Source organism: Gossypium arboreum, chromosome 13, assembly GCF_025698485.1.
Source record: "Gossypium arboreum isolate Shixiya-1 chromosome 13, ASM2569848v2, whole genome shotgun sequence".
Lineage (NCBI taxonomy): Eukaryota > Viridiplantae > Streptophyta > Magnoliopsida > Malvales > Malvaceae > Gossypium > Gossypium arboreum.
This window is the reverse complement of record NC_069082.1, coordinates 122490998-122511082: the sequence shown is the minus strand read 5'-3', so window position 1 is coordinate 122511082 and position 20085 is coordinate 122490998. Positions and strand designations below refer to the sequence as shown.

The 20085-nt window shown below is 34.2% G+C and overlaps 5 protein-coding genes across 9 annotated transcripts; 3 read left to right on the top strand and 2 right to left on the bottom strand.

Annotated features, from left to right (window-relative positions):
- Positions 1–1220: 1220 nt before the first annotated feature.
- Positions 1221–4532, top strand: LOC108461629 (WAT1-related protein At1g09380). Of its 2 annotated transcripts, none has more exons than XM_017761530.2 (6): positions 1221–2164; positions 2835–2897; positions 3043–3159; positions 3255–3666; positions 3765–3916; positions 4030–4532. In XM_017761530.2, the coding sequence occupies exons 1-6, from the start codon at positions 1989–1991 to the stop codon at positions 4232–4234; spliced, it is 1125 nt and encodes a 374-aa protein (XP_017617019.1). In that variant the 5' UTR covers positions 1221–1988; the 3' UTR covers positions 4235–4532. The 2 variants fall into 2 exon arrangements, with proteins under 2 accessions (XP_017617019.1, XP_052879874.1); XM_053023914.1 differs by lacking the exon at positions 1221–2164 and adding an exon at positions 2670–2725.
- A 155-nt stretch (positions 4533–4687) lies between these two features.
- Positions 4688–8631, top strand: LOC108464312 (ADP-ribosylation factor 2-B-like). 4 transcript variants are annotated; one of them, XM_053023915.1, is made up of 7 exons: positions 4688–4833; positions 5356–5513; positions 5604–5674; positions 7721–7840; positions 8022–8140; positions 8253–8334; positions 8422–8631. In XM_053023915.1, exons 2-7 carry the CDS (start codon positions 5366–5368, stop codon positions 8425–8427), a joined length of 546 nt encoding a protein of 181 aa, XP_052879875.1. In that variant the 5' UTR covers positions 4688–4833; positions 5356–5365; the 3' UTR covers positions 8428–8631. The 4 variants fall into 4 exon arrangements, with proteins under 4 accessions (XP_052879875.1, XP_017620032.1, XP_017620033.1 ...); XM_017764543.2 differs by having other exon boundaries at positions 4723–4915; XM_017764544.2 differs by having other exon boundaries at positions 4728–4915; positions 5351–5513.
- A 548-nt stretch (positions 8632–9179) lies between these two features.
- On the bottom strand, positions 9180–10764 carry LOC108462909 (galactinol synthase 2). The gene is made up of 3 exons (XM_017762821.2): positions 10233–10764; positions 9826–10146; positions 9180–9736 (listed from the first exon to the last, which is right to left on the bottom strand). Exons 1-3 carry the CDS (start codon positions 10575–10577, stop codon positions 9371–9373), a joined length of 1032 nt encoding a protein of 343 aa, XP_017618310.1. The 5' UTR covers positions 10578–10764; the 3' UTR covers positions 9180–9370.
- Positions 10765–14604: 3840 nt separating this feature from the next.
- LOC108461143 (AP-3 complex subunit mu) lies at positions 14605–17395 on the top strand. The gene is made up of 8 exons (XM_017760864.2): positions 14605–14890; positions 15020–15119; positions 15426–15536; positions 15625–15714; positions 15956–16203; positions 16324–16533; positions 16615–16822; positions 16959–17395. Exons 1-8 carry the CDS (start codon positions 14856–14858, stop codon positions 17202–17204), a joined length of 1248 nt encoding a protein of 415 aa, XP_017616353.1. The 5' UTR covers positions 14605–14855; the 3' UTR covers positions 17205–17395.
- A 94-nt stretch (positions 17396–17489) lies between these two features.
- LOC108461144 (psbP domain-containing protein 1, chloroplastic) lies at positions 17490–18941 on the bottom strand. Its single transcript, XM_017760865.2, has 3 exons — positions 18725–18941; positions 17953–18390; positions 17490–17864 (listed from the first exon to the last, which is right to left on the bottom strand). The coding sequence occupies exons 1-3, from the start codon at positions 18836–18838 to the stop codon at positions 17643–17645; spliced, it is 774 nt and encodes a 257-aa protein (XP_017616354.1). The 5' UTR covers positions 18839–18941; the 3' UTR covers positions 17490–17642.
- Between the last annotated feature and the right edge of the window lie 1144 nt (positions 18942–20085).

Sequence of the window (20085 nt, the reverse complement as noted above, 5' to 3'; positions counted from 1 at the left end):
AATGTGACGGTGTTTCTTTCGTCATCTGTATGTTGAATGTTATTTCATTATAGATAACAATTTAACCAGTTAACAATGAACTTATATATAACTTGGTGATAAAAAAAATAGTTGTCACTAAATACTAATTAAAGGGTGAGAATACACATTACCATAACCTTATAGTTAGTAAAATGTACCATTATCTATAGAGCTAAAGTGACAGATGTGGTGTTCCGTTACTAAAAACAAATGGTGGCGTAAACATCAAATTTGAGTGATATTATTTTAAATGCTGCAAACTTGTTGTAGTGATGAGTTAAGCTAACTTTTAAGACTCAACCATGATTCAATTATTGAAATATTTTAATCAACAATGATTGGATGTCATCCCAATACATGATGATTATTCATTTATTATGCAACATATACATACATGCATCATGTGACACATATATGATCTTTTGCACGTATCTTTTTCTTGTAAATATTAATGAACTTATATAACCACCATATTTCGTGTCGTACATTTCTTCATGCATGGGATACTCTGAAATGTTTGCCCAAAACAGAATCCTCCCGTAGCTAAGCTTTATTGCAATCTCATAAGAGACGAATTAATCATTGCATTTCCATAGTTAATGCTGACATTCATTCTTCATATGTTCCATCATTTTCATTAATTAATGTTAATTATAAGTTTAAAACACTTTATTCAAACATTTAATAAATATAATTAATCTACATTATCTTAAGTTAAATCTTTTGGGATTTTGTTATGTAAGGCTTTCTTTTAAGCTTACCATATATATGTAGAAATATGCAAATATCAAGTTGATCCATATGAATAAACAAATATTAACATCTCCAATCCCTAACCATAGAAATGTTATGCACATATACGTAAAGTACATAAACGTGGCAAAGATTGAGCTGAGAAACATGGACAAAAAGTTGACAACTAAGATCATAGTGGGTTCAAACAAGGATCCCATAATCAACCCTTTTTCCATTTATATATGCAGATTATGAATATAAATATTATATAGTGATATACTGATACATGCTGATGTAAATTCCCATAATATAACACCAACTTGTTAAAAAAAATGGAAAAAGCATGATTATCCCATCTTTATTTTATTATTTATTTACAAGCATGGAAAAAGTGAAAAGAATCCAGAGGAATCAGCTCATATGATCCATGAAAAGGAGAGACACAATAAATTTTAATTGGCTTTGTATGGGGAAGGAGTCTGAACTTTGAGCTAAAGATCTGATAACATTAATTTAGGGAGATTATTGCATTATGGATGGATATCCCTAACTTAAACCAACCCCTTTTTTCTAAATTATACATTTGGGGTATTAGATATTATTATCTTTGAATTAATGAATGGCCACTGGTTTACCTACTTCAACCTGTTTGAGAATTTAATGGAGCATTACTGCAGACAGATCCTTGTTCAAGGAATTGACTTTTGAAAGGGGGTGTGGGTGTGCTTGAATGGAAGCCATGCAGATTGATGAGTTGTGACAAACAACAGGTGTAGGGACCCCTAGTAAAGGGGATAGTAGGGTCCCCTAGCTGTGGGTTGTTTGCTGATGGGGCATTAGGCAAATTTCGTTGCTTCAAGTTTTGTTTTCAAAACGTATTTTGCCAAGCCCAAGACAAAATTACAAAACTGAAAGCAACTTTATTTATTTTTTCTTTTTTTTTCTCTCTCTTTTTTTCAAGTGGTGACACTGACAAGCATTTGTCCCATGCAGAGACCAGGTGTTGCAAGAAATCCTCAACGATTTCACCCTCTTTCATGCAAAGGGGAGATGGATCTTTCTTCTAACTCTTTCCCCCTTATATATACATGGGGTTCACCATTGCTTCATTTCATAAGTGTCTTTTCTTTTCCTTTGCTTTGCTTTCTTTTCCAAGGCTAGCTTTGTTTCTCTAAGGGGCCTGACTATATACGTAGTGGTGGAAATATCGGCTCTAAAGAATTAAAGAAACAATGTTGGCTGATTTCATGCCATTCTTGGCCAATGTTCTGCTGCAAGTAGGCTATGCAGGCATGAACATTACATCAAAGCTGGCCCTGGAATCTGGAATGAAACCTCTTATTCTTGTTGCCTACCGTCAAATCTTTGCCACCCTCGCCATTGCTCCTTTTGCCTTTTTCTTAGAGCGGTAATGCTTTCTGATTTATTCATCAAGAACCCTTTTTTTCTTTTTTCCTTTTGGAGCCATTTCCATCCCTTTGTTTCTCAATTCTGACTTGATCTGTTCTTTCTTGCACATTGCATACTGCATGCTAGGGGTCCATCTTTTTTCCTTCTTTTTTCATGCGGATGTTTTTATCAATGGATGAAGAAGGGTTCGATTTCAATTTTCTGTGTTAATAGCTTTCTTGGAACATCAAGAAGGACAGTAGTATTGTTCGTTTGGTTGGTTTCTGAGAAACAACAGGAAAAAAAAAGAATAAATTAAAGGATTATGTTAGTATCAAAGGGAACAACATATATACAATATAATACAGTATCTGTTCTGGGTAAAAAAAAAAAAAAAACAAAAAACAAAAACAAAAAGGCTCTACGTATGAAGCCGTGTTGCCTAAGTAAGACAGAGAGCTCTGTTAATCGATAGCTTAAAGGGAGTTAGATTATTTGATTTTTCAACTGCTTAAAAAAAAGTAGATTTAACTTCATGCATGGCTGCCAAGTCATTTTGTCTATTGCCTTTTTCTTTAATGTAACGTACTGGCAGCAACAACCATGCATGTTGATTTGCAGTTTTAGTATTTGTGTGTGTATGTGTGTTTGTTGTGAAAACCTTAAATTTTCACTCTTTTTTTATGCAGGAAAACAAGGCCTAAGCTCACCATGCCAATTCTTTTCCAGATTTTCTTATGTTCACTGACAGGGTAAGCCTATTGTTAGTGTTGAATTGATCCTCATTATCCAAGCTACCTAGGTGGCCTTTTGCATGTTCAATTTGATCACGGTTCCTTTTCTTCCTTATCATCAAACGCCTATGGCTAACATCAAAATGACCATTGATGAATGCAGGGCAACAGCAAACCAGGTTTTTTATTTTGTAGGGCTGCAAAATACTACTGCAACGATTGCATGTGCATTGAACAATGTACTGCCAGCAGCCACATTTCTCCTCGCAGCCATTTGCAGGTCCCAATGTCATATTTTGGTACTTAAATTCTAAAAAAAAAAAAAAATCTCGGGTTTCATCTGATAAATTGTCGAATTTGATGTTCGATATATAGACAAGAAGCTGTGGGGATAAAGAAAGCATCAGGGCAGGCTAAGGTAATAGGTACTTTGGTATGTGTTGGTGGAGCTATGTTGCTGTCATTTTACCATGGACACATCATCGGCATAGGTGAATCCAGCATTCACTGGAACTATGCCAATAAAATGGCAAATTCAAGTCCCAGCCCTAGTGGTTCAAACTTCTTCCTTGGTCCTTTCCTTGTAATGGCCAGTGCTGTTGCTTGGGCACTATGGTTCATAATCCAGGGACAAACAAGCAAGAGCTTCCCAGCTCCTTACACAAGCACTACTCTAATGTGCTTCATGGCCAGCATTGAGTGTACAATAATCGGCATATTTTCAGACCCCAAGCCATCAGCTTGGTCATTGAGCTCCAGCATGAGGCTTATTGCAGCTCTTTATGCGGTAAGCATTACATATATCTATATCTATATCTATATCTATATATATATATATATTATATAATCTGTTTTGTAATGGTTTATGTATGATGTATCTTTCAGGGAATTATATGTAATGCAGTAGCATTTTGCGTAATGTCATGGTGCATCCAGAAAAGAGGTCCTCTCTATGTGTCAGTGTTCAGCCCTTTGCTGCTTGTCATTGTGGCTATTCTAAGTTGGGCCCTGCTTCGTGAGAAACTATATGTGGGAACGTACGTTCGTACACACATTATGCTAACCCCCCACCCCTATCACCAAAAGTTAAAACTCCTTATTATTAATTAATTGTTTATTGGGTATTGATTAAATTGCAATGATGAGTCAGTGTTGTAGGGTCACTGCTGATAGTTGGTGGGCTGTATGCTGTCCTGTGGGGAAAAGATAAAGAGATGAAACAGATGAAAGGCAATGAAAAAGGAGGAGAAGAGCAAGTAGTAGTAGAAGAAGGGGCAGTGGAAGTCACCAAAGCTGGTGACAGAGATCATGACTTGGAGATGCAGTTGCAGCAAGGCGGCGCCGCCCGTGGTTAACTAGGGCGTACGGGATCCAAAAAAAGGAATGTTAACATATATGTATGAAAGTAGAACCCTGCTGTGACACCCCAGCAGAGTGTTTTAGTGGGTTTTATTTTGTTCTTGGATGCAGCTGTTAAAGAGTTTTTAGTATGTTTAGCTATTATTAATAATAATCTTTCTTTCCTCATTACACATGGCAAAGCTACCTCCAAATTTGATGTTCCTTAAACCATATTTTAAAATGATTGTACTTTCAATTTGGACATATCCAATGTGATTATATATTAAACCATCTTAAAATAATTTATATAAATACCCTCCATTTAAGCTGAAATTAAATTAAGCCCCACAGTGTTTGCACCAACATATGTTAAAAAAAATTAGTATCCGTACTTACTTTGACCAAAATTGATTAATTTAATGAATAAAAAAATATGTGAAAAAGACCAAGGTGATTGGGATTTGCAAAACGGCAGCGTTTGGATCTAATCAAAGGGCATCGCAACGTTTTAAGAAAACCTAATCTGAAATCACTCACCCCCGCCTCCAGCTCCTCCAATTGCGTAATAAATAGCCCCAAAGCCCAACCCCTTCCCCCATTGAATTTGATATTTGTAAGTGTTAAACATTGTTTGCCTTTCATTTCTTTCTCTATTCCTTGTTGCTTCTTCGGCAGCCTCTCGGTTTCTGAGTAATGTATTAATCTTAACTCTGTGTTGCTTCTGCATGTTTGCATTTGTTTATATTTCTCTGTCTAAATAGAAGTCCTTCCTTGCTTTGATTTGTGTATGGGCCTTTCTCTAATTGATTCCAGATCTAGATCTGGATCTGGGTTTTCTTTGTTCTGCTTTGATCTGCTCGTTTCATTCTATATGATATGATATTGTTGCTTATGTAGATCTGTTTGTTTAGATTTGTATTGCTTTGCAAGATTTTCTCAAATGAAATTGTTTTTAATGTTGTTCAACTCTTTATTTTGGCAATGTAATGCGTTTTTAAAATGAAAAATGGGGGCTTTACTGTATTTATTATGTGTATATAATAGGGTCCTATGGTTTTTGTTCCTTTTTTATATGGTATCAATTGGATGAATAAGTTAGGATTGACCATATCTTGTATTTTTGGTGTCAGCGTAGATAAAAAAGGATGGGGCTGTCTTTTGCTAAGCTGTTTAGTCGGCTGTTTGCCAAGAAAGAGATGCGAATTCTTATGGTGGGTCTTGATGCTGCTGGTAAGACTACCATTTTGTATAAGCTCAAGCTCGGTGAGATTGTCACTACCATTCCCACCATTGGTATGCCCCATTCATTATTAGATTTTTCCTTTTTTTATATATCTTAATGATTTGATCCTTAATAGTGATGCTTATGACAACCTAATGCAGGCTTTAACGTGGAGACCGTAGAATATAAGAACATTAGCTTCACTGTTTGGGATGTTGGTGGTCAGGACAAGGTAATACAACATTTGCTTTAAGATTTGTGGAACAAAACCTTAAATATTCAGACTTTTAGCGTTATACTGTTTTTCTGGGCCTACTGTTTCATGTTAACGTCATCTTTTGCCATGTTATTTTCTTCTGCAATTGAAGTTACTGTAGAACTGATAGATGTGCTTATGGACTATCTTATGCTGATTCAATTTCATCGTCAGCATAGGACATAATCATAAGCTACATCTACTAATGCCACCTTGTCTTTCGAGGTTTTCCTTTGATTGTATGAGGAAAGGCTATCCTTGCTGTGGCTGACACATAAAAACTGCCCTCTTCATCTTGCATATTCCTTGCTATTGGAACTGTTGGATGGGCTTATGGACTATCTTATGCCAGTTCAATTTCATTGTCAGCATAGGACATAATCATAAGTCACATCTACTAATGCCACTTGGATGTGCTTATGGACTATCTTAAGCTGATTCCATTTCATCATTAGCATAGACTATTCATAAGTTACATCTCCTACTGCCACCTTGTCTTTTGAGGTTTTCCTTTGATTGTATGAGGGAAGGCTATCTGCTTTGTGGTTGTTACATAAAAATTGTCCTTTTCATCTTGTATTTTCCTTGCTATTGATGTGCTTATGGACGGTCCTGTGCTGATTAGATTGTTCTCCATCAGCACACAACATATTCATAAGCTACATGTACGGCCACCTTATGTTTTCTGTTGTCCTCTTCACTAAATGAGGAAGACTATTCATTTTGTGGCAAACATCACTTGCCTATTCATAAGCTCTTTCTCTGATTGGATTTTCTTGTATCAATATGTAATTGAACCATATTTTATTTTGATTTATTGGTTGTGTAGGGCAATGTTTCTCTGGTTTTTCCTTTTAATCAATAGTGCAGGGCAGCTGTTAGCTGAAGTCTTTACCTTTTATAAATATTAACGGTTTTACGATTACGAATTACATTATAGTTGCTGCTGAAACATTATAATTTGTTATTTTGTTTCATTGTTCAATTGAAGTTGATATTAAAACTGTTGGATGTGTTTATGGACTGTCTTACGCTGATTTTTATTCCATAAGAAACATACAACCATAATCATAAGTTACATCTACTTATGCCACCTTCTCTTTCAAAGTTTCCTTTGAATTTTCAAGTTTTTCCTTTGAATTATACAAGGAAAGGTTATCCGTGCTGTGGCTGAAAACATAAAAACTATCTTCTTCTTTCTTGTAGTTTTCTTGGTATTAATTGTGCTTATGGACGGTCCTGTGCTGATTAGATTATTATCCGTCAGCACATAACATATTCATAAGCTACATGTACTGCCACCTTATGTTTTTTGTTTTCCTCTTAATGAGGAATGCTAATCATTCTGTGGCAAACATCACATAACTATTTATCCATGTATTTCTATATATTCATAGCACTTCTATTTAGTTGCCATTTTTCAGCTTTTACTAATGCCCTTTCTGAGTGAATATTACTATATCATCTCATCACTGACCCTTATTAAATCCTGATTTGTTAAGCATACAGAGTAATGCTTTGGGTTCTCTTTTCCCCCTCATATTTATAAGTAAGTGACCTCTTAGGGTTTCCTCCTTCAAATCAATGTCATAGAACAACTTTTAGCTGAAGATTAACCTCTTAATAAATATTAATGGTTTTAGGTTTAAGTTCATTATAGTTGCAATTCATAAGTTTGAGTGCTTATTGACGGTCTTGTGCTAATTAGATGTTCCCCTTTAGCACATAACATAATCATAAGCTATATTTAATAAGGCTGCCTTGTCTTTCAAATGCTTCCTTCAGCTATGTTGGAGGAATGCTATCAGCATTGTGGCATGCATACATTTTTGTTTGTGTCTGCATGCATGATAATTGTTTCTCGTCATTCTTAACTTGTAAGAACTTGCAACAGTTTTAGTAAATTTTTTTTGTTGGTTGATATTTTTGGTTTTATTTACCAATACTTTTATTTGAATAAGATTTAAACATGTGGAGTTTGGTAGCATGTAATGTTCTGAAAGCTTTTATGGACACTTTCAGATTCGACCTTTGTGGAGGCACTACTTCCAAAACACTCAGGGTCTAATCTTTGTTGTTGATAGCAATGACCGTGACCGTGTGGTTGAGGCCAGGGATGAGCTTCATCGTATGCTAAATGAGGTACTAATTTGCTTTAGGCATGTTGCTGAGTGGTCTTTGGGACTTGGAAGTACATTGTTTGAAACTGTGATATACTTGTCATATGTGTAGAAATTACGAGGCTGTGGTGTAAATTAGTTGATTATTATCATACACATGTAATAACCTTTTCCAATCATTATGTTACTTGTGATATGTGTAGGACGAGCTGAGGGATGCTGTGCTTCTTGTGTTTGCAAACAAGCAAGATCTGCCGAATGCTATGAATGCTGCTGAGATTACTGATAAGCTTGGCCTTCACTCCCTTCGTCAGCGCCACTGGTATTATGTTATTAACTGTTTCCCTGTTTGCTTACTACTTATTAGGGTATTTGTTTGTTTGCATTTGCAAAATGTAATCGCTTGTATTCATATTCTTGTGCGTCTCTCACAGGTATATCCAGAGTACTTGTGCCACCTCTGGCGAAGGGCTGTATGAGGGACTGGACTGGCTTTCCAACAACATTGCTAACAAGGTAGGATGAGACTCACAACTCACGTGCATCCATTTTGTGGATATTGTTCAGTTGTAACTTATTGCGTTGCTTGTTTTGTTTCCATAGGGTTGAGGGTTGGTTGAATTCCAGTCATATCTTCAGGCAGCTATCCTTATTATTTTCTGGTTCCTTTTTTAAGTTTTACAGGAAATGTATCAGATTGTGTTATATAATTAATATATATTCGCCGTACTACTGAAATTAGAGGCCTTTGGCCTTCTTTGTAGATTGATTTCTCAAATAATATTCTTATCAAATACTTAGTTGACGTCTAAATCTCATCTTACGTTTTTTTGCCCAAAGGAATGAGTGAATGATTTAATATGAAACTTTTTTCTATATGATCACCTGAACTCTAATTCCAGAAAGCACACTAATGTATACTGTACAATTTTGATATTATCAGAGATGAAAATTGTTGACGGAAATCCAGACCTATATTAAAAGCAATGTAATGCAAATTATTTACTACCCTGGTTAAATCACTTATCTTCCCCAGCACTTGTATCCATTCTCTTTATTAATTAATCTAAGTTTTAAACAATTTTTCAAACCTTAACTCAAGCAATCACTGTTAAGATTCAATTCCCACAAAACTTTATTGCTTGGTGGGAGCTTCTCATTATTAACTCACTATATTTGTTAGTATAAGTTATCTGAACATCACAAAAAAGGAAGGACAGACAGGGACGAAACTAAAATATTGTCAAAATATAATTTCTCTCATTTTATAATTTATATTTTATGAAACTAAAATATTCTCAAAATGTTATTTCATTATTTTAATAATTTATATTTTCATAATTTTAAAATATTAAATTAAATTTTATAATTTTAAGAGTTACCAGGTTAAAATTTTAAAAAAATTAACACTCCCCGAGGAGAGAAGATAGCAACTAGTAAGCCGAAAAAAAAAACCCTTACATAAAACACATTTACAATGCTAGACTCTTGTTTTAAACTTAAGATATATTTTATACATTATCATATATATCGCCACCGTTGGCCACAAACTTCATGCAGCGGATGGGGCGCTGATATAGTGAACAACGCCAGCTTCCAACAGTGCTGCCAAAAATTGTTCAATCCCTCTTTGTTCATCCTCCTCCTCTGCTTCTTCTGCTTCACCAATACTGTAGTCGAGCGACGCATCATTGTAAATGTCCCACCATTTGGTCACCAGCTTCTTAATATCTTCCCTATCCATGTTCTCTTCTTTCCCAGTAAATCTCCATGGCTTGGACCCAGCTGCACAGTAGTGAACCACCTTGGCTTTTTCTGCATCAACGTTTTCCGGGTGACGCCATAGCATGGCCATCACCAGGTTGTAAATTGGTGGGATGGGCCTGTATATGTCCCTAAAGAACATGTTCAGATAATCCTGCATCAAACATAACAAAAGTACATTAAAATTCAAGACGCTTGATATAGGAAGTTAAATAAAAAAGAAAGGTCGAATATAATTGTTACCTGTTCAGCAAAAGGTGTAGGAGGGGTAACTTTGAAAGTGGCCAAGAGTTGATAATAAGTAGAAAGGTTGGGTTCATATACAAACATTCCAGCGTTGAAGTAAAGAGGGGGTTTAGGACCCAAGTGAGCAGGCCACTCCACCTTGTCAGGACACTGTTGACAGAAACCTATCTTGTACTGTGGGGTGTGGCTCCATGTTTTCTCACAGAAACAATCCATCACAGCATAAAAGTAACCATCTTCCACGTCAAACAAGTGATCTATGTTGTCAAACACTTGAATGTCTCCATCCAAGTATATCATCTTGGAATACTCCACAAACTGCAAATTTTAAAGCATTATGTGTAAGGTTACGTTACGTTTTTAGCCACATGCAAAAAAAAAAAAAAACAACAACAACAACATACCTTCCATATACGTAGCTTGGAATAGTTGATGACGTAGTAGGCCATGGCAAACTGGGTCTGGTTCTCAGGTGGGAGGACGGGTTCGATCTGCTTGACTATGCACCCTTGAGCCACCAGAATCTTTCTGTGATCCTCTGGCACGTCCGGCAAGACCGCCACCACGAGTGGGTACTTGCTCTTGACTTTCCTTAGGCCCTTGGCTAGCCCCACTACACCCTTGACGTAGTCACCGTTACCTGCCAAGAACGTAACGTAAGCCCTTTCGGGAGGGATGGGAGCCTTGGTCAGAGCCGGGACCCTGGCGGTGGCAGTGGCAGCTCTGTTGCTGGTAATATTAGGTGCCATGTTTGAAATTTGGAACAAAGGTGAGAGAAAAAGATGTTATGTTTTGATAGGATCAAATGGGCCGTATGACAATGTTTAAGGTGTTGAAGAGTGTTTGGTTGGAAGGAAAATGATGACTGTCTTGTAAACTTTGAGAGAAAAGTGTTTGGTATGTATATTGCAAGAGAAACTTTGATTGCCTTGAGTGAGGTTCTTGGGGGGAGCAAGTGGACGTTTATATAGGAATTGGATTGATCCTTTTTCTTTTCTTTTTTAATAATGAGAATTACAAAATAATTAAAGAATCCAACCCAAGGTTGCATTAATTCTATATAATTCTGATTTTAGTCCCTCTATTGTGTTGAAACTCAGGATTTAGTCCTCTATTTTATTTTGACTTTATTCTTTTGTTTTTTATTCAATCATGCAATTAAGGCATCATTCTTAACTCAATCACATTAATAGCAGCTACTCTGCTTGAATTCATATTAAATAATTTGTTAAAATATTAAAATTTCAGTAAAAATATATAAATATTAATATAAAAATATATTTTTAATTTTTAATTTTAAATAGTAAAAAATTTATTTGAGTAGGTCTAGCATGGTTAAGCTCAAGCTTCAACTTGAACTTTTTTTTTTAAATTAGGTCATATGGTTTGATTTGGTACACAAACATCTCTCACAATAATTAATAGTATCATCAATCTGAATCTATTAATAATATTATAGGAAAAAAACTAAATTATATTAAATTAAAATAAAATTTTCTCAAATTTCAACATTATAGAGTGACTAAAATCAGAATTAAACCCATTAAGATTTTATACTAAAGTGCAGATTAAACTACCCTAACCCAACCCAAACCCCACACCAGTAGGCAACATCACCGAGAAATAGGGGGAGAGATCCACCGACCACAGCCCTACAAGAAATTAAAAGCCCCATACAAATAGCACACGTGGATTTCCCAAACACACGTGTCAACGTGGGAAATTTCTGGTGGACCACGTAGCATGGGGTCCACCGTATATCGCCACGTAATCAACCCGAATCAAGGTGGCACCCTCATAGGGGTCGGTCATTTATATGTTCTGTATATTTTGTAACTCTAGGGACAAGTGGCAAGAAGGTGACGTAGGGTCCACTACACCTGTTTTCGTGTCGATGGTGCTGGGGGAGGGGCATTAATCGGATGCCACGTGCCGCCATGAAATTGAAAGGTCGGCGAGTTGCCACGTGGTAAAATGCGTGTGCCTGTTTGAATCAAACGGTCCAATCACAGCCGTTGCCTTGCCTTTCGTTAAATTTTGCAATTCTTGTTTCTAGTTAAGTTAGTTAACCCTAACCCAAAACATACAATTGCAGGTTTAATTCTTCTCCCAGTCCTTGCATTCTTTAAAATTTTAAAATTTAGTCCCACTGCTTTTATTTCCAAGAATGTAGTCTTTATGCTTTTCTAATTTAAAAATTAAAGTCCAAATGATAAATTTTTTTGGTTAAATTTGAACGTGACATTTCAATATCCAAAGACCTAATTTAAAAGTTAAACTTCAAATGATAACCACATATTCATATTTAAAATAAGTTAATTAATAGTTTTATTAATTGAATTTTAATTTTTAAATCAAACATGTAGAGAAACTAAATTTCAAAGAGTATAAGGACTGAAACACAATTAAACCAACAATTGCATCAAGATAATGAAAGTGATGTTGGGGACTAACCGACCAGATTTTTTGGATAATGTTTTAAGAAAAATCTTTTTCACTTTACACTTAACTCTCATCCCTTTGTTCTACGTCCAAAATTTGAGTTTTCAACAGGTGGAATGGGAATGGGAATATACTACAAGATTCTTTTAATAAGGCATAATGACATTTTTCATCCTCAATCTTTCTCTAAAAAATCAAATTAGCCCTTAATTTTAAGAAAATTCTTTTTCAATTTACACTTAACGCCCACCCCTTTGTTTGACGTCCAAATTTTGAGTTTTCAACAGTTGGGAATGTACTGTATGATTCTTTTAATAAGGCATAATGGCCTTTTTCACCTTCAACTTTTCTCTAAAAAATCAAATTAGCCCATAGAAGGTTGGGGGTTGATTTTGCTTTTTAAATCGAGCCACTAATTAGTCACCACACTGGCATCGATTATAGAGTGGGTTAATGGTTGCTCTATTGGGTGGGCTAAATGTTGGTTGGTTGGGTTCCTAGTTAGCTTGCTGGTGTGGGATGTCACTGTGTCATGTCGACTGTTGTTGCTTATTGGCTCTATTAATTTTTAAGTATTTTCGTAACTGGATTTAGCCGCTTAGGCCCATACCATTCCATACTGCCTCAAACTCAGCAACAGCTTCAGCGTTTTAAGGTTGAAGCAATTATAGTCGACTTTCACTCAAACATCACATGTCATACCAATTTACTCTATTTTCATTCAAATCATACATATAGTCAATTTATGAAAAATTTTGTGATAATTAAATTTTAGATATAATTGAGTATAAAGGTAAAATATATTATATTTTTAAGAAGAGATGTAGATTTGAATTTTGAAAATAATATTATCGAATAATTATAAATTTTGATTATGAACTATAAAATAAATATAAAAAGATTTTCTAACTAATTAAGATATATTAGTATAAACTAAAATTGTTGATTTTTGTGAACTAGGTTAGTTACTACTCCAAGGTTTTCTATGCTTTCTCAAAATCTAATGACTTATAATATTCATTTATTAAGAAGATAATAAACAGATTAAATATTTATAAATTCAGACTTAGATTTAGGATGAATTTGGATAGACAATTAAGCGTGGTGCATTTAGCTTACTTCTTAACTCACGTTACAGTATTTAATTTTACTGTTATTGTTGTTTTTATACTAGCTGTAGCTAAACGCACCGCCCATCTAAACTTACCTTTAAATTCTGTCTCAATTTAACTGCTCAAAACGAGCCTTGTCTTCAAGGGAATGTAAGTCAAAAAATTGAAAACAAATAACTTGGCCAAAGATGACAAAAACCACTTCCTACTCAGGAGACAGTAATACTCGGTTTTAATCAGGTGAAATAGGTTGGTCAATTTTGATCTCGGTTTAATTGATTTTCTCGATCAATATATTTTAAATTTTAGAATATAACTGGTAGGAAAAACTAATTTATTTATATTATCATTTAATTATTTAAAATTTATTTATTTATTATGATATATAATAAATATATTGACATATAAACTCACATCAATAACCTTAAACCCAACCCAAAAAATTTGGATCAATTAATTGAAAAAACCAATCAAATCGATTGAATCAATGTCAGTTCTGTTTGGCCAGTTTTCTTAATTAAAGTCGGTTGGGTTGATTTTCTTATATTAAAATCAATTCAAGAAAAAATTGATCAATTAAACTAATTGTTCTCCCCTAATCGTTCAAATCAGTACATCACATTTAGATCCTTAATCGGTACTAATAATATTTGGTTCCACTCTAATCAAGAATTCAATGCGTTACAATTGTTCCTATATATTTCCACTCGTTTTGACAAATATCAACTTATACTGACATGTACATATACCGATTGATACAAAATCTTAATATTTTACAGCGAAATAGTTGGATACGATGCATGTAGACCTGTTCATGGATTGGATGACTTGCTCAAGCCCGATAGCTCGTCTGAAATTTGGAAGAGTTTGCACAAAAATATTAGGCTCAAAAAATAAGTTTAGACAAAAAATTAGACTCGTTTAAAATATGAGTTTGACTTAGGGTTAAACATCCAAAGTCTAAGCCTAGTCTAGCTTGATCATTTTAAGTTTATAATATTTTATATTATGATATTTTTATCTATTACGCAGATTTAAAATATATTAGAAAATAAACTTATACTAAATATATAATATTACTCTAATATAAATATTAAAATAATATTAAGATAATTATATAAAAAATTTAATAAATAAAAAATAAAATTATTAAATATTAAAATAATATAATATAATATTTGAAGTTGAATAAGTTTAAATAAATATAAAATATATTAATATTACGCTTAAACCAACTTCTCCATGATCACCTGCATACACATATTGATTATGTTTGTTTTTTTCAATTTTGCAAAAAAAATAAAATATAAAAAGCTCTCTTTCATTAACTTAAGAATTTTAAAAGAAAAAAAGTATCGTATTGTTGATTAAACCTGCTTGGTTAATCCCAGATTCAGCTTGGGATAATACGAATTGCAATTGCTGAATTGTTGTTGGCTAGAAAGGGTGAAAGAGCCAGAGAAGAAATCAGACATGTTGCAGTGTATATTTCTTCTATCTGATTCTGGGTAAGTCGTTTCTTTTCAATTCAATCCTTCTTCCTTTTTACAGTCTTTTCAACTTTAATTTCATTTTGATTACGATTAAATTAAAACTAAAAAAGCGAATTTGAATATATGGATCTTTGTAATTGACAGAGAGGTGATGCTAGAGAAACAGCTAACTGGGCATCGCGTTGACAGATCAATATGTGATTGGTTTTGGGATCATGTTATTTCTCAAGGCGATTCCTTCAAGGTACCCCATTTCCCTATTTCCCTTTAATCTTCCCTCTACTATCTTTATACCCCCAATTTTTTTTTGTTCAATCTCTCACTCATCTTTATATTCCCAATTTTACAGCCAATTCAGGTTCTATTGCTTGTTTATCCAATTCTGATTTCTAGATTTATTCCATTTCCCAGTTTCTTCCTAGATTAATTACTTTGTTCTTCTCTTTATCGTTTTTGTAAATCATTCCAGTTGGTTTAGTTGTTTTCCCTTTTTTTTTTAATCATTTTCTTCTCAAAAATTTTATTATTTTATTGTTGCTTGTTTGTACAGTCACAGCCAGTGATTGCTTCACCTACTCATTATCTTTTCCAAGTAGTTCGAGAGGGGATTACATTTTTAGCTTGCACCCAAGTTGAAATGCCTCCTTTAATGGGCATCGAGGTAAGTAAGTTAACATTATAATCCTTTGTTATGCTTATGTATGCTTGAACCAATTGAAGTTCTCGGGCTTTAACTGTTTGAATTCCAGTTCCTCTGCAGAGTTTCGGATGTCCTCTCGGATTATCTTGGTGGGCTGAATGAAGATGTGATAAAGGATAACTTTGTAATTGTTTATGAGGTATTTCTTACTATATGTTATGTGCTTATCAGAATTTCGTGGGGAAGGCAACCAAAGTGGCTTGGTCTTTTGTGTATGCTAAGATGAATGAGTGTAAAAGTTAATTGTATCACTCGCTTATGTGCCTAAGCAGATTGTGTCATTTTACATGATGTGCCTGTTTATCACTGGGTGATATGTGTGTGTTCCATGAACTAATATGTGCTGCCCAAATCGAGCTGAACTAGCATGTTTGTTGCAGCTTCTGGACGAAATGATAGACAATGGTTTCCCTCTCACAACAGAAGCAAACATTCTAAGAGAGATGATTGCTCCACCAAATATTGTCAGCAAAGTTCTGAGTGTGGTGACTGGTAATAGTTCCAATGTAAGTGATACCCTTCCTGGGGCTACAGGGTCTTGCATACCATGGAGAGCAGCAGAACCAAAATATGCAAACAATGAAGTTTATGTTGATCTTGTCGAAGAAATGGATGCAGTTATAAACAGGTGAATTCTCTGATGTGGCTAGAAGTTTCCTATTGTGCAATAGTGGAATGTCTAACTTGTTTGTATGCATTGTTTTACATTCAAAGTCCTGATCCTCTTTCTTTTGTATGTGCTGTTTAGGGATGGGGCGTTGGTCAAATGTGAAGTTTATGGTGAAGTTCGAGTAAATTCCCATCTTTCAGGTCTTCCAGATTTGACACTTTCTTTTGCGAACCCATCAATTCTAGATGATGTCAGATTCCATCCCTGCGTTCGCTTTCGTCCCTGGGAATCCCATCAAGTTTTGTCATTTGTACCTCCTGATGGAGAGTTTAAGCTTATGAGTTACAGGTTCTCTCATTTTACCTTCTGCTAAGTTTAAGCTGATGCCGCTGTATATATTTTATTTAAAGTGTCTTGATTTCCATGCAGAATTAAAAAGTTGAAGAGTACTCCCTTATATGTGAAGCCACAGCTAACTTCAGATGCTGGGAAATGCCGTGTTAATGTGTTGGTTGGTATAAGAAATGATCCTGGAAAAACAATTGACTCAATAACTTTGGAGTTTCAACTACCTCCTTGTATTTTATCAGCTGATTTGAATTCAAATCATGGAACTGTAAACATCCTCGGCAACAAGGTAAACTGCTTTCTGAACTTGATACAGAACTTATACCTTGATTTAGAGTATGATAGTGATCAGTATAGTTGGTAGATGCTAATAGTTTATAATCTACTGCTGTATTTGATTACATGTTTATGACATGCCTTTGCAGATATGCTCTTGGACAATTGGTCGGATTCCTAAGGATAAAACCCCATCGTTGTCTGGCACATTATTGCTTGAGACAGAGCTAGAGCGTCTTCATGTTTTTCCCACGTTTCGAGTGGGTTTTAGGATTATGGGTGTTGCGCTCTCCGGCTTGCAAATAGATAAACTCGATCTGAAGACTGCACCGAGTCGTCTGTACAAAGGTTTTCGAGCTCTGACACGAGCAGGGGAATTTGAAGTGAGGTCATAATTTGAATGTTTGCATCAAGTTGAGTTGGTGAGGGACATGTTTATCAGTATTTTGATGCTGCTCCATTTTTTGAGTTACATTGCTTTGCTGATTCAGAAACTGATGTATTTGGTACTTCTGGAATTTGAGTACCTTTTGACAAAAACTATATTTCTTGAATCATACAAGTTTAAATCAATGCCGTTCACCAACTTTCTTGTTACCATCTTTAGCTGGACTACTTCATCCCTTGTATTTAAGACAAGCTTATTTAATTTTGTTATATTTCCATGTATTTGGAGGATCTTTTGACGGTCATATTCATAATATTCAATATGGGTAGTCTTGCATGATAACCAAAAGTTGAAAATAAGTATCACTTCTTTGCAACTAAAAGGACTTACAAAAAAAGAATAAAAATCTCATCCAATGGAAAAATGGTCTCAAGATAAAAACTGATCAGCCAGCCACCTTGTTCACCCTAAAAGAATCCATGACTTGCCTCAGATCATTTTCTTCTTCTACAAATACACTTTCGGGTGTTTGTAATCTCAGCTCATATAACCGGTTGTTTTCAACACCAAGAACAGAAAGGTACCGCCGGTTCCATTCCAATCTAGGTACTCTGTCTTGTGGCATCACAGCAAGTTCATTGGTGTTTGCATATGATTTTATATTCACCTAAAGCAAAACAACACAATCATCACATATATAATCAAACATCAACCATGTGTTATAAAAGATGGTAATAACACAAAATCTGACTCACCTCAACTTGATAATATAGCTTCCCATCATCTGCAACTCTTGAGGATGTTGAAAGGATATTTGATTCACGTCTCACACCAAGCCTTGTCGACATGAACTCTGTCAGGTACTGCTTAAGTACTTTCTTCCCAGCTTCTTCTGGAGGACCTAAATCTTCAACAGTCTTATACCTGGAAGATGATGGAGAGGATAACTCCACTGAGAGATTTTCATCAAGAACATAAGGGTCCCTGAAGAATATATCAGCTCCAGCACCTCGAACTTGAATCCAGTTCTGAGGGTACTTCAATGAATACCCATCAAATGTATCTATGTACTCTCTGAACCCAACAGATGGTTCAGCAAATGCAATATTATCATGTAATCCAACTTCTGAGAAGATGTATGTTGATAAGATCAAGGCCATTGCATTCCTCCTTGGGATTGAAGAAGCTTGAAACTGATTATATAATAGGGAAGCAAACATATGTCATGTAAACGAACTTGCAAAAAACAATTCAATTAAACAAATCTGCTATCATATGACTACTGAAAGTTCTTTTCATTGAATTATCTGGGACTGAGATCATGTTTTTCTACAATGACTGACCCACTTACAGAAACAGCTCAAAGATGCTTTCTTTTCACTCTTTTTCATTTATTTTCAACATGAAATCGCTAACTAGAAATGCAAAGTTCACATAAAGGAATGCATGGAATGATAATTACCGCTACGAAATGAAAGAAACATAAATGACAATGGTGGGGAAGTAAGGAGTGTGAAAATGGTTTACCGATTGGTTTCTGCGAGTGCAAAGACAAGAAGCAGGAGGAGGGAATGGCGTCGAAAGGCGAGCTGGAAGGGTGGGTCGACTTAGGGGCAGGAGCGAGTCAAGTATGATAGCCATTTTCCGATAGCTCGTATTAGTGCCAGTGGCAGTGGCAGCAGGCGAGGACAAGAGAGGGCAGCAGCAAAAGGATAGAGTTTTGGGTTGGATCAAATTGTGTGATGCGATGCATGCGTGGCAGTTTCTGATTGGTTATCTTAATTGTGTTGTGGCTGATCCAACGGTCGAAAACAGCTCAATTTATCTTGATTTTCAGCTATGTTAACATATTGTTGATTTGCCAGAGAAATAATGCGTAGTAAAATGACGCTTAACATATCATTTTTTATTTTTTTAATGGGGAATTTGAGTTCTTCTTCTTCTTCTTCTTTTTATTATTATCTAATTTAATGTATGCATTTGATAAAAATTATATATTTTGATATTTAATGATAATGGTGTTAAATTTTTAATGTTTAATTCGGATTTTAGTATTGATTTGATAAAAGTTAATTATTAATACTATTAAATTTGAATTTTTATGATTTTGTTAATAAAATAAATTTAATTTTGATTGTGAATTTATTTAGTTTTGTATTTAATTTATCAAACAAAAGCTTATAAATATGATTTATTTTAGATTTTAAGATTGATTCGATAAAAGTTAATTTATAATATTATTTGTTAATAATTTTCATCAAATTAATTTTAAAATACGAATGAGACGCTAAAAAATTAACATTGTTATCTTTAAGTACCAAAATGTATAACTTTTGTAAAATATAGGTACCATATTAGACAAAGAAAATACAAATATTGCATTAGAAAAAATGTCAAATTAGAGTACCAAATTATATATTAAACCCACAAGGAAAGCTTAAATGATAAAACGAAACTTTTGTAAAATAACTAAAAATAATTAATTTTAATTAAAATTACAATTAATTAAGTCGTTAATCAAAATTAACAATCAATTTAGCCTTCGTAATATAATTTTACATCATACCAAGGAACTTTTTAATTGAAAATTGCAATTAATTGGCAAAACATATAACTCATTGAGTTTAAATGAATAACTTCTATTTATAGTCATTTGTTTATTCTTTAAAATGTATTTATATTTGATTCATGCTTGTTAAGAATTTCAAATTTCTATTCATATTCGTTTGTTTAAAATTATATGTATATATATATATATATATCATGTTCATTCGTTTAAGTTGAACGAACATATTCATGAACACATAATTGAATATATTCACAAATAATGTTCATGGATAATTAACAATAAATAAATAAACAAACATATATATTATTTTAGATATAAA